Source organism: Nerophis ophidion, linkage group LG09 (assembly GCF_033978795.1).
Source record: "Nerophis ophidion isolate RoL-2023_Sa linkage group LG09, RoL_Noph_v1.0, whole genome shotgun sequence".
Classification (NCBI taxonomy): Eukaryota; Metazoa; Chordata; class Actinopteri; order Syngnathiformes; family Syngnathidae; genus Nerophis; species Nerophis ophidion.
In genome coordinates, this window is record NC_084619.1 from 39,305,105 (window position 1) to 39,317,999 (window position 12,895).

General features: G+C 39.0%; 1 protein-coding gene across 1 annotated transcript in view; it reads left to right on the forward strand.

Annotated features, from left to right (window-relative positions):
* LOC133559324 (regulating synaptic membrane exocytosis protein 1-like) overlaps nt 1-12,895 on the forward strand; it is a 280,539-nt gene that overhangs the window by 85,544 nt on the left and 182,100 nt on the right. The window contains exon 3 of the mRNA XM_061910986.1: nt 754-943. Coding sequence (XP_061766970.1) covers nt 754-943 — 190 coding nt within the window. The remainder of the gene's footprint in view (nt 1-753; nt 944-12,895) is intronic.

The following is a 12,895-nucleotide window of genomic DNA, read 5'->3' on the forward strand; positions in this document are numbered from 1 at the left end:
GTAGAGATGGATGGATGGATAGTTTTTTACAGCCATCTCAAACATTTCAACGAGCAGATCAGTCTACACATTTCTGGAGGACCGAAAGCTCCTGCTTGTCAATTACAATTAGGAAGTTTTGCTGTGCGAACTGCATTAAAAATCTTTATGCTACAATGAATAAATTATCCATCTATTTTCTACAACTTGTCCCTCTCACGGTCGCGGGGGTTGGCTGGAGCATATCCCATCTGCATTCAGTAAGAAGGCGGGGTACACCCTGAACTAGTCGCCACCTCATTGCAGGACCAACGCAGATAGACCGACACCATTCACACATGATAGTTAATAATTATTGCGGTTAGAAGTCATTTGGGAGGTGCTCGGAGTAAAGCCAATGTTCCTTCACTCGAGAGGAGCCGTATGAGGTGACACAGGCAGTGGGTCAGGCATCGGGGAAGTGTTCAGTCCGACTAGTACAGGAGGAGGCTGGGGGAAGACCCAGGAACGTTGGAGAGACTTTGTCTCTCAGCTGGCCATGAGATCCCCAGGGAGGAACTGGACAAAGTAACAGGTAGATGGAAGTCTGGGCTTCTCTGCTCAGGTTGCTGCTTTCGCAACCAAACCTCAGATAAGCAGAAAAAGATGGATGATATACGTTTTTTCAGATATTAAATTTTTTACAAAAGCTATTGTATTTGTCAGCATTGGGTGCCAGGTCAATATTTACTTAGGGTCAGAACAATCACAAATCAATCGTGTTCTGTATTTCAGGGGAATCCAGCAACAGCTTTCCAGCTACAGAGAGACAGTGATACGGCAGGCCACGACTGCAGCCGGTTCAGCAGTTCACCGGGATGATGCTCCAACCTGCGGCATCTGCCAGAAGACCAAGTTTGCAGACGGTTGTGGGAACTTGTGTTCGTACTGTCAGACCAAGTTTTGTGCCCGCTGTGGGGGGAGGGTTCCCTACGATCCAACACGGTGAGATACCTAGTGAACAATTGTATTGGTTTGTCTGTAAACATAAGAATCAAACAATGATGCAATTGTAAATAAAGGATTTTCACCTCTATGTTACATAGAACAACTAGAAAAGCGCTTTTTAGAGCAAGCCCTTACTTCACAATTGTAGAAAAGCCCTGAATCCAGACTTTGATCCGGAACAGGTCCAAAATGTAAATCACTTGTTCCTTATCTGATTCTGACATTTCCTGGAAATTTAATTCAAATCTGCCATTACTTTTTGAGTTACGTATAGAGAAATGAAAGACTGAAGCCTCTTTTCAGTCAATCAAGCATACACACACAGAAGTTGAACAGAAGGTAACTTAGTAGAAATTAAGATCAGCCTCAAATTGAACAACTTGTTCCGTATCCAATGGACATTTCCTGAAGTTTAATCAAGATGTGCCATACCTTTTTGAGAGTGAAATCTCTTGTCAACTGTCATTGTTAGCATTCAACACACGAACATTAAATGAAAGGTAACGTATGAGAAATAATCTGCATCAGGCACAAAATATAATTAGTTGTCCATCATCCTTTTTGTGTATTCCTGAAAGTTTCAAGTTTTAAAAACAAAAACAAAAACCTGCCTCACCGGGGTGAAGGTCACTGCTTGTTACTGAATATAAACATGCCTGTATATAGAGTTTATACAAGACCTTGTGGTTTTAAGTTCAGGGTGGAAGGCACGGAATGTGCCATAACGCAGCAGTGTTGTGTGTGGATTAGTGTTATATCGTATACTGTATTTTGGCTCCAGTACCCCCCGCGACCCCCGAAGGGAATAAGTGGTAGAAAATGAATGGATGGATATTTAGTAACTGTGTAATTATATGGGCCCTCTGTGTGAATACACTATACGACCCAAGCAGATGCTGCTAAAGGTTAATTGGGCATTAGAGTAAGTTGTGGAGCGAGCAGGTGGTCTCCCAGGGGTGCAGAGGTGCCCTATAAAACACAGCAGGGGTCTCTGTGTAAATAAAGAGGTTATAACTTCCTCTGAAATAAGTGCTGTCCCCTCTCGATCCCTGCCCTGTGTTGCCTCTGTGGCATTTAATGACCGCAAACAGACTTCAACACCCACCCACAAAGACAGGAAGCAAATGGTAAAACCACCGTATTTTACAGACTATAGAGCAAACCAGTATATAAACCGCACCACTGAATTTTTGAATTTTTTCCCCATATATTTGTCGCAGCAGTTTATAAGCCACATGTACATACATTGTGAAATGAGGTAATTACACGGATAGATTTTGTAAATGTTTATTTACATGACTAAAAATGTTTCAAACGGTGCCTGTAAGACAGCAGCAAAACGGCTGATTAAACAAACAAAATGTATCGCCATGGACCCACTAGCTGCAGAAGCTAACTCTCCAATTAGCTAAACAGACTCAATAATCCTTGGTGACGTTTTGGTGATTTTAAAAAACTGAATCAATACAGAAATAATGCCATTGTGAGTTAATAATACTAACAAAGACACTTGTAAACGTGTTAGCAGATTAGCAATACTAACAAAACTCCTTAATTACATTACAATAACTCCCACAAATATGCATGAAAAGACTCCTACAGACATCACACACTGGACGGTTAGAATCGTTTGAGTTATATACTGTAAAACTTATAAACGTAGCTGGGAGTGATGAATGAAGAATCCATATGAGTGCAAACGCTGTGAACGGCTAGAAGACGTAAAAGGACTTCTACTTCCGGATGAAATTTCAGTCTAAACAGAAGGGCAATGCAGCACTGCAGCACCTGCAGTGAGTGCACTCGTACAAAAAAAGGCGCCATGTCACAAATAATCAAATTTTTTCAGTGTGTTTGCTTTGGATTATTATTATTTTTTAGATGTTTGTGTTACGACCGTCAGCGAAGAAGAATCCAGAAATGTGCCACATCGTTCAAAGCGTAGGAAAAAAGTATCAGCTTATAGTCCGGAATTTTACGATAAGAGAACACACATCCTTATGCCTGTGTATATTGTATTTTGTGGTGTATCGCAGGGGTCAAAGCTCAGAACAAAACTGTTTATGTTATATACAAGTCTGACGTATATAAAGTCATGAAAAACTTCGTACTATTTGCAAATAACACGTCATTTGGTTCAAAAGGGGAATACACAAGAGCAAACAAAAATGAGAACTGTATATGAAAACATTTATGAGCAAACTATAGTTTAAAGCAACATACTATCATTGAGCAAAACTAATTTAATGCTATTTTGCAATTGTAGAAAATTGTACAATTAAAATGAACTGCTTCTTTCAACTTCTACAGTGAATTGTGCAGATGTAAAAATGCGTTGTTTCTGAACTTGTTCAAACTTGTTTGAAACAAACGAGAACTGCACTTTTTTTGGAATTGTGCCTATCGTTTACAATCATTATGAGAAACAAGAAAACAAATGTCTTTTTTCTTAGGATTTTAAAGATGATAATTGCTTGCAAAATGCAGCTAATGGGAGTCACCGTTATAGCCTTTTAAAGCCCTCTATAACAACTTCAAAACCCTCAATCAATGTTTTATATACACACTGCAAGTATTTATATAATGTAGTAACAGACACGTTCATAACAACATGTAATATGTTCAATTTTTACCATATTTTGGTAATTTTAATCATGACGCAATAATATCCGTTTCCATAGCAGCACACGACTGACTTCCATTGTGTTCCTAATTCTGGATACAAGATGCTTGTGCGTATTTTAATCATGGCATACTTGGTAACAAACAACAAAGAAGACTATTTTTGGAAAAATGAGTTTTCACAACCTTATTTTTTTAAACTGAATAAACGGAGGATTAACGAAATAAACTGAGACGTTGGAGCATACAGAAGCCGATAGAGTGATGTGAATCGACTCAAAGCTGCAAATGTGGAATTTGGAGACAAGCTATTTCGACAATAAAGAAAAACATGTTCTACACTAAAAATCACTCCATATTCTCTACTGCTCGCTAGTGTCTGAGTAATTTTGCAGATATGGGAAAATAACTACAAAAGTAGACCTCATTCACTAACAGTGTTACAAAAAAGATCAGTTAGAATAATACATAATGTTGGATAAAGAGAACATTCAAATCCTTTATTCATTGAATCGGAAATACTGAAATTTCACAACATATTGAATTTGCAAACAGCTAAGATTATACAGAAAGCAAACTACAGTCTACTACCTAATAATATACAACAATTATTCTCAACAAAAGAAGAAATATAATCTTAGAGAAACATTTAATTAAAACATAGGCACCATCGCCCCCCGTGATTTGCACGTACAACACTTAAGACCTTCAATATATCAGTAGGTGGAATTAAATTATGGAGTGGATTAAGCAAACAAATCAAACAATGTACTAATATAATCCACTTCAAGAAACTCTTCAAACTTAGTGTTTACAAAAAATAATCATTATAAACATTCTGAATTTATTTAATCCATCCATTCATTTTCTAGATAATCTTATTTATCTCACCATATGAAATATAACTTACTCCACTAATTATTTATTTATTTGTTTATTTATTTATTTATTGTTATTGTTGTTCATTATGCAGTATATTGTGAATGAATTGAGAACAAATAGGATGTGAACACAAGTTTTAGCAATTGATATGTAAAGTAAAAGTGGTAAGATTAAATAAGCTGTGCTTCTTCCTACTTCTTTTCGAACATGTTGAACAGAAAAAGCGAAGCATGACGATATTATTGTGTGATAGATTTATTTTTTATTTTATTTTTTTTCCCAAGGTGGCACTGCTGTAGTGGCTACTGTTGGCAGTAGCTCTGTGCTCTTGTGTCATCCTTTTGTCTTTCCCTCTTGTTTTCATGTGTTATTATATTTTTTTGCCTTTTGGTCCGGGACCCTTTGGGACTATGTGACAAGGGGTGTCACTTTCGTGACCTCTGTGGTGCTTTTTTTGTGGACTTCTGGATCTGCCTCCTGGGAACCTTTTGGCCATGGAGACCAGCTGCTGGGTCTCTGCCACACCAGAGTCGGTTTGGAGGGACTGGAGGAGCTGCGGATGAGGGGACAGGGCCGCGGAGCTAGCACTGAGCGCTGGGACGGAGAGGCTTCGCGGTGTCTTGGCTGGGTGAGCAGGTGTCGGACACCTCAGTCTCCTTGGACGTATCATCGATCATCCATGCGGACTGGACACTGGCCGAGAGTGGAGTCGGCTGTCTTGGTTGCTTTTTTGGGTCTGCTCCTGTCTCTGGCCATGCTCCCTCCACCCCAGCGGACGATGGCATGGAACACCGCAGAGGCCACCACAGTGGATATGTTTATTTTACTTTTTATTCATAGCTGTATGTAGAAGTGTCTGGTTGTATCTGCTGCTTTAATGTCTTTAATGTCCTCTGTGTTCTTTGATGTTTGATGTTTCCCTCTTACACACATGTAAGAGGGATGTGTACCATGGCTATGAGTTGTTGTTTTTTTCCCTTGGCCTCAGTCTGCACCCCTTCTCCAGGGCCCAGGCTAAGACCATTTATTTTTTATTTTATTTTAATCTTCTATTTTTTTCTTACCCCCCCTTGTACATCTGTATCTCATCTTTTTTGTAAGGGGCGCTGGAAGCCGGCAGACCCGTCAGCGATCCTGTTCTTTCTCCCTTTAATGTTTGTCTGATCTTGAATGGGATTGTGCTCAAAATTGTAATTTTCCGGAAGGAACTCTCCTGACGGAATAAATAAAGTACTATCTAATCTAATCTAATATTAAAAAAAACATTACAAAAATAGTTCCTCTGTGTTCGCTCTTACAATAACAATGTAGCTACTGTTTGGTTATTGTACAGGTTACACAATGTACCAACCCCGTTTCCATATGAGTAGGGAAATTATGTTAGATGTAAATATAAACGGAATAGAATGATTTGCAAATCCTTTTCAACCCATATTCAGTTGAATGCACTATAAAGACAAGATATTTGATGTTCAAATTCATAAACTTTATTTTTTTTTGCGAATAATAATCAACTTAGAATTTCATGGCTGGAACACGTGCCAAAGTAGTTGGGAAAGGACATGTTCACCACTGTGTTACTTCACCTTTTCTTTTAAAAACACTCAATAAACGTCTGGGAACTGAGGAAAATAATTGTTGAAGCTTTGAAAGTGGAATTCTTTCCCATTCTTGCTTTATATAGAGCTTCAGTCGTTCAACAGTCCGGGGTCTTGTTGTCGTATTTTACGCTTCATAATGCGCCACACATTTTCGATGGGAGACAGGTCTGGACTGCAGGCGGGCCAGGAAAGTACCCGCACTCTTACACTCTTTACAAAGCCACGCTGTTGTAACACTTCCATCCATCCATTTTCTACCCCTTATTCCCTTTCGGGGTCGCGGGGGGCGCTGGCGCCTATCTCAGCTACAATCGGGCGGAAGGCAGGGTACACCCTGGACAAGTCACCACCTAATCGCAGGGCCAACACAGATAGACAGACAACATTCACACTCACATTCACACACTAGGGCCAATTTAGTGTTGCCAATCAACCTATCCCCAGGTGCATGTCTTTGGAAGTGGGAGGAAGCCGGAGTACCCGGAGGGAACCCACGCATTCACGGGGAGAACATGCAAACTCCACACAGAAAGATCCCGAGCCTGGATTTGAACCCAGGACTGCAGGAACTTCGTATTGTGAGGCAGACGCACTAACCCCTCTGCCACCGTGAAGCCCTGTCTTGCTGAAATAAGCAGGGCAGTTCATGATAACATTGCTTAAATGACAACATATGTTGCTCCAAAACCTGTATGGACCTTTCAGCATTAATGGTGCCTTCTCAGATGTGTAAGTTACCCATGCCATGGGCACTAATACACCCCCATACCATCACAGATGCTGGCTTTTGAACTTTACGCCTATATTAGATTAGATTCGATTGGTTTAGATAGTACTTTATTTATTCCTTCAGCAACATTTTAATTTTCAGCACAATCCCATTCAAGATCAGACACACATTATGAAATGGTAGAAAAAAGAAGAAGATTGAAATAACATAAAATAAAATAAAAAAAATCGGTCCAAGCCTGGGCCCCCGAGAGGGGGTCCAGACTGAGGCCAAGGGAAAAAAACAACAACTCATAGCCATAGTACACATCCCTCTCACATCTCCCGTCCAAAGGCAAAACCAAGTAACTCAATTTTGGTCAAAACTGAGCTGATAACAATTTTGGAGTTCCTAGGTGATATGCTTTACATTAGTGTATGCGATATTGTAATTTGTTCCGTAAGTAAGCTGTTATGCGCATGGCAGGACCTACCAACTACCGACATAACCGCGTAGATACAACAGAAAAACCTAGTATCTCAAGGGACCAATTGGAGCTTCTTTGTCATTCGCCTTATTGTCTTTAATGAGACATTTGCACGAATGGGGGCCGACGGTCAACCTGATTATGTGATATTATGGCACGAGGGGATATTTGGAAGATTGGCCCAGGACGTTGCAAGCACCTTCATTAAATGTATTGTTCTTGATTCTTCCCCTTGCATACTCTTTTGGGCAGATAACTGTGGAGGTCAAAATAAAAACTGGACGCTGTACACGGCTCTTGCCCAATGTGCAAACGCAAAATGGGGCCCACCCGAGATTGTGATAAAATATCTGGAGAAAGGGCAAACGTTCATCAGAGCAGATTCAATCCATGGCTCAATCGGCAGGAAAATGAAAGCTCAAGAAAACATCTATACGTTCCATGACATTGTAAATCTTTGTAAGACAGCATCAAGATAGATTGGTTTTCTTTTGTTTTCTCCAAATCAGCTAGAAGTGAGTTACTAGGTTTTGCTTTTGGAAGGGAGACGTGTGTAAGAAGGAAACTTCAAACATCAAAAAACACGAAGGACATAAAGGACATTAAAGCAGCGGATACAACCAGCTTCTTCTACATACAGCTAAGAATAAAAAGTAAAAGAAACATATACACTGTGGTGGCCTTTGCTGTGTTCCGCGCCATCGTCCGCTGGGGTGGAGGGAGCATGGCCAGAGACAGGAGCAGACCCAACAAAGCAACCAAGAGAGCCGACTCCACTCTCGGCCGCCAACCAGTCCGCATTAATGAGCGAGGATACGTCCAAGGAGACTGAGGTGTCCGACACCTGCTCACCCAGCCAAGACACCGCGAAGCCTCTCCGTCCCGGCGCTCAGTGCTAGCTCCGCAGCCCTGTCCCCTCATCCGCTTCTCCTCCAGTCCCTCCAAACTGACTACGGTGTGGCAGAGACCCAGCAGCTGGTCTCCATGGCCAAAAGGCTCCCAGGAGGCAGATCCAGAAGTCCACAAAAAAAGCACCGCAAAGGTCACGAAACTGCCACCCCTTGTCACACAGTCCCAAAGGGTCCCGGACCAAAAGGCAAAAAAATATAATAACACATGAAAATAAGAGGGAAACACAAAAGGATGACACAAGAGCACAGAGCTCCTGCCAACAGCAGCCACTACATTAATCAAAATGGTTATTTTCCTCTTTGTTCTGGAGGACACCACGTCCTCTGTTTCCAAATATAATTTGAAATGTGGACTCGTCAGACCACAGAACACCTTTCCACATTGCATCAGTCCATCTTAGGTGAGCTCGGGCCCAGCCAAGCCTGCGGCATTTCAGGACATTGTTGATAAATGGGTTTGGCTTTGCATAGTAGAGTTTTAACTTGCACTTACAGATGTAGCGACCAACTGTAGTTACTGACAGTGGTTTTATGAAGTGTTCCTGAGCCCATGTGGTGATATCCTTTACACACTGATGTCGGTTTTTGATGCAGTACTGCATGAGGGATCAAAAGTCCGTAATATCATCGCTTACGTGCAGTGATTTCTTCAGATTATCTGAACTTTTTGACGATTTTACGGACCGTAGATGGTAAAATCCCTAAATTCCTTGCAATAGCTCAATGAGAAATGTTGTTCTAAAACTGTTTGACGATTTGCTTACAAAGTGATGACCCTCACCCCATCCTTGTTTGTGAATTACTGAGCATTTCATGAAAGCTGCTTTTATACCCAATCATGGCACCCAACTGTTCCCAATTAGCCTGCAAATCTGTGGGATGTTCCTTATAAGTGTTTGATGAGCATTCCTCAACTTTATCAGTATTTATTGCCACCTTTCCCAACTTCTTTGTCACATGTTTTTGGCATCAAATTCTAAAGTTAATGATTATTTGCACAAAAATAAAATGTTTATCAGTTTGAACATCAAATATGTTGTCTTTGTAGCATATTCAACTGAATATGGGTTAAAAATGATTTGCAAATCATTGTATTCCGTTGATATTTACATGTAACACAATTTCCCAACTCCTAGAAACGGGGTTTGTAAATTAAGTATTGGTGACGGGTTTTGATTGCATTTTTAAAGTGACTCAGCGGTAGAATGGATTGTTCCCGTTAGCTGCATTGCTAGCTACCTAGACTGAGCCGATTTTTACAGGTTACTAAAGTTTACATGTAAAATGCTTTTGTCTTCTTGTATCTCATAAATACTTACCTGGAAAAAGCGACAACATTTACAGCAGCTTTAATTCCTGCCACAGAAAATACTCACATTCACTAACTGTGTTTCTTTCATTTGCATGTCCTTCTTTTATTGTACATGAATGGATGACTGGACTGAAGGAAGACAAAGTGGTAAGTACAGAGATTTATTTGAAGAGTAATGCATGTGTATATCACAATTTAAATCATATGTAGAGTTAGAGCAGTAATATTATGCATTGTTTATTTTTACACATTTCTCACCATATCAACCAGTTCTTAACTGGGCTCACCTGGTTACCTTCATTTTCCCATTATCATTAGATGGCAGCCATATTTTATATTTATCAAAACAAGCAAATGTATTCTTAAAAAATAGTTTTCATTCTATTCAATTACGGCGGTGGCGATGACCAAGAAGAACGCGGAGTTGGATTATAATTACAACACTTCATGTACATATTTATATACATATTTATATAATATTTACATATTTATATATGTGACTACAAGCTCCATTCACAGACAGAGTCCAATTGCTTTTATGAGCGGTCGAGCGAGTCAAAAGCCGGAAAAAAAAAAAAAATCCTTATTTTATTTTATCTTATTTTTATTTTTGGTGGCGGCCGTAATTCTTTCGTGGCGGGCCGCCACAAATGAATGAATGTGTGGGAAACCTTGTATATGTATGTATGTGTATATATATATATATATATATACTGTATATATATATATATATATATATATATATATATATATATATATATATATATATATATATATATTTTTTTTTTTTACATACATATATATTCCTCACGCACTAATTGACTGAAAGAGCGCGCACTTGCCACTGATAATGTCACTTTATCGATGGGAAAATGTATTTTTCGACAATATGATTTGCCTGAGCAGTTAGGAGAGTAAAATGGATTAGAAAGGACAGATTTTTTAAAAATTCTAATTAACTTCGGAATTCCTGCGGGCCGGATTTTGGACGTTGGCGGGCCGTATCCAGCCCGCGGGCTGTAGTTTGGGGACCCCTGATTTAAAGTGTATTTTAGAGCATATTGTTAAAGAGGTAAGAGTAAACATAAGTCATTGTTTACAAATTAAGTAAATTTAAATTTCACAAAATATTAAGAGGAACATGACGACTGACTGTAAAAAAAAAAAGTAAAATTAAATAGCAAATGTGTAAAATGTGGAAAGGAAAACGACGAGTGCATTCATAATAGTGAAAAAAAATATCCAAATTGCATGAATTCAAAATGTTTCTGAGAAAGTTCGGCATGTCAGGTCATGTTCAGTGATGTTTCATGGACAGGTAGGAGAGGTTTAATATATTTAAGTCCGCATATTAAGTACAACAAAATCTGAAGAGCAGGGCAAAATTAAAAGTGTTTATGTTTTTTTTTATACAATATTGTTCAGCATTGAAATTTAAATATAAGAAACAGGAACAAAAGACGAAATTTAGAATCGGTAATTTATTGAAAACTTAATTGGGTTCGTGACGCAGCTTGTACCTTTTAAAAGTTGAAACATTGTTGCCCATCAAAATAAGTTTAAATCAACTTGATGTGTGCTTTGCCCCCCGAAAAAAAACTGTGTTTGGGGGCCGATATATCTATTTTTAGGAACACTAATACAAAACCTCACAATAATGTCTGATTGAATGCTAAAAACGTTATGACAGACCGCTTGAAAAAACGTAATGGAATTTTACATTTTTCTATGAACGATCAAACACTGAATATGGAAAAAATATGAACGTCACACCTCCTTACGATCAACATATTTTACAATCAAGTGAAACGCAACAAAAATGCAACAAACAGTGAAATATGAAAGCGCAGGGTACAAAATAAACCCATCTACAATCTGATATATATGATTTATCACTAAGCTTTAGAACTTTGTTGGGAAAATCTCCTTGGAAACGCTTCCCACCCACACTGCTTGGTGGCTCGTATGAGCTGCTGTGACGTAGATTACCAAAGTAACTAATTAGATGAACATAGTAACTAATTAGATGACCATAGTAACTGGTATATCATCCCAATGCGCAGATTCCAACCATTGAAATTAGGGGTGCATCGGATCAAAAAACTCATGGTTCGGATCGTTTCTCAGATCAGAGTCACGGATCGGATAATTTTTCGGATCAGCAAAAAAAAAAGAAAAAAAAGACAAGACACATAAACTGAAGTTTTGTCGTTTTGTTTTGTAACACTTAAATTTTTAAATTAAAATATATACAAACGGTTGTAAAATCAAGTTAAAGTGCACAAGGTATAATATTTTCCTTTTAAAGGCCTACTGAAATGAGATTTTCTTATTTAAATGGGGATAGCAGGTCCATTCTATGTGTCATACTTGATCATTCTGCGATATCGCCATATTTTTGCTGAAAGGTTTTAGTAGAGAACATCCACAATAAAGTTCACAACTTTTGGTGCTAACAGAAAAGCCCTGCATTTACCGGAAGTAGCAGACGATGACGTCACATGTTGATGGCTCCTCACATATTCACATTGTTTTAAATGGGAGCCTCCAACCAAAACAGCTATTCGGACCGAGAAAACCACAATTTCCCCATTAATTTGAGCGAGGATGAAAGATTCGTGTTTGAGGATATTGATAGTGACAGAATAGAAAAAAATAAAAAACAAGTTTAAAAAAAAAGCGATTGCATTGGGTTGCATTGGGACGGATTCAGATGTTTTTAGTCACATTTACTAGGATAATTCTCTGAAATCCCTTATCTTTCTATTGTGTTGCTAGTGTTTTAGTGAGTTAAATAGTACCTGATAGTCGGAGGGGTTTGTCCACGGGTGTCTTGACGCCAGTGTCTCAGCGAAGTCGACGGCAGCTTTAAGGACGGTGCAAGCTCAGCTGATCTCCGGTAAGAAGCGACTTTTTACCACAGTTTTCTCACCGAAACCTGTTGGTTGACATGTGGTCAGGATCCATGTTCGCTTGACCGCGCTCTGATCCATAGTAAAGATTCACCTTCGCGAATTTTAAACAAGGAATCAAAGTGTGTTTGTGTGGCTAAAGGCTAAAGCTTCCCAACTCCATCTTTTTACTTTGACTAAATTAATTGAACAAATTGCAAAAGATTCAGCAACACAGATCTCCAAAATACTGTGTAATTATGCCGTTAAAGCAGACGACTTTTAGCTGTGTGTGTGCGAAGCGCTCATATTTCCTAACAGCCCGTGACGTCACGCGTACACGTCATCATTACGCAACGTTTTCAAGGAAAAACTCCCGGGAAAATTAAAATTGCAATTTAGTAAACTAAAAAGGTTGTATTGGCATGTGATATAATGTTAATATTTCATCATTGATATATAAACTATCAAACTACGTGGTGGGTAGTAGTGGGTTTCAGTAGGCCTTTAACAT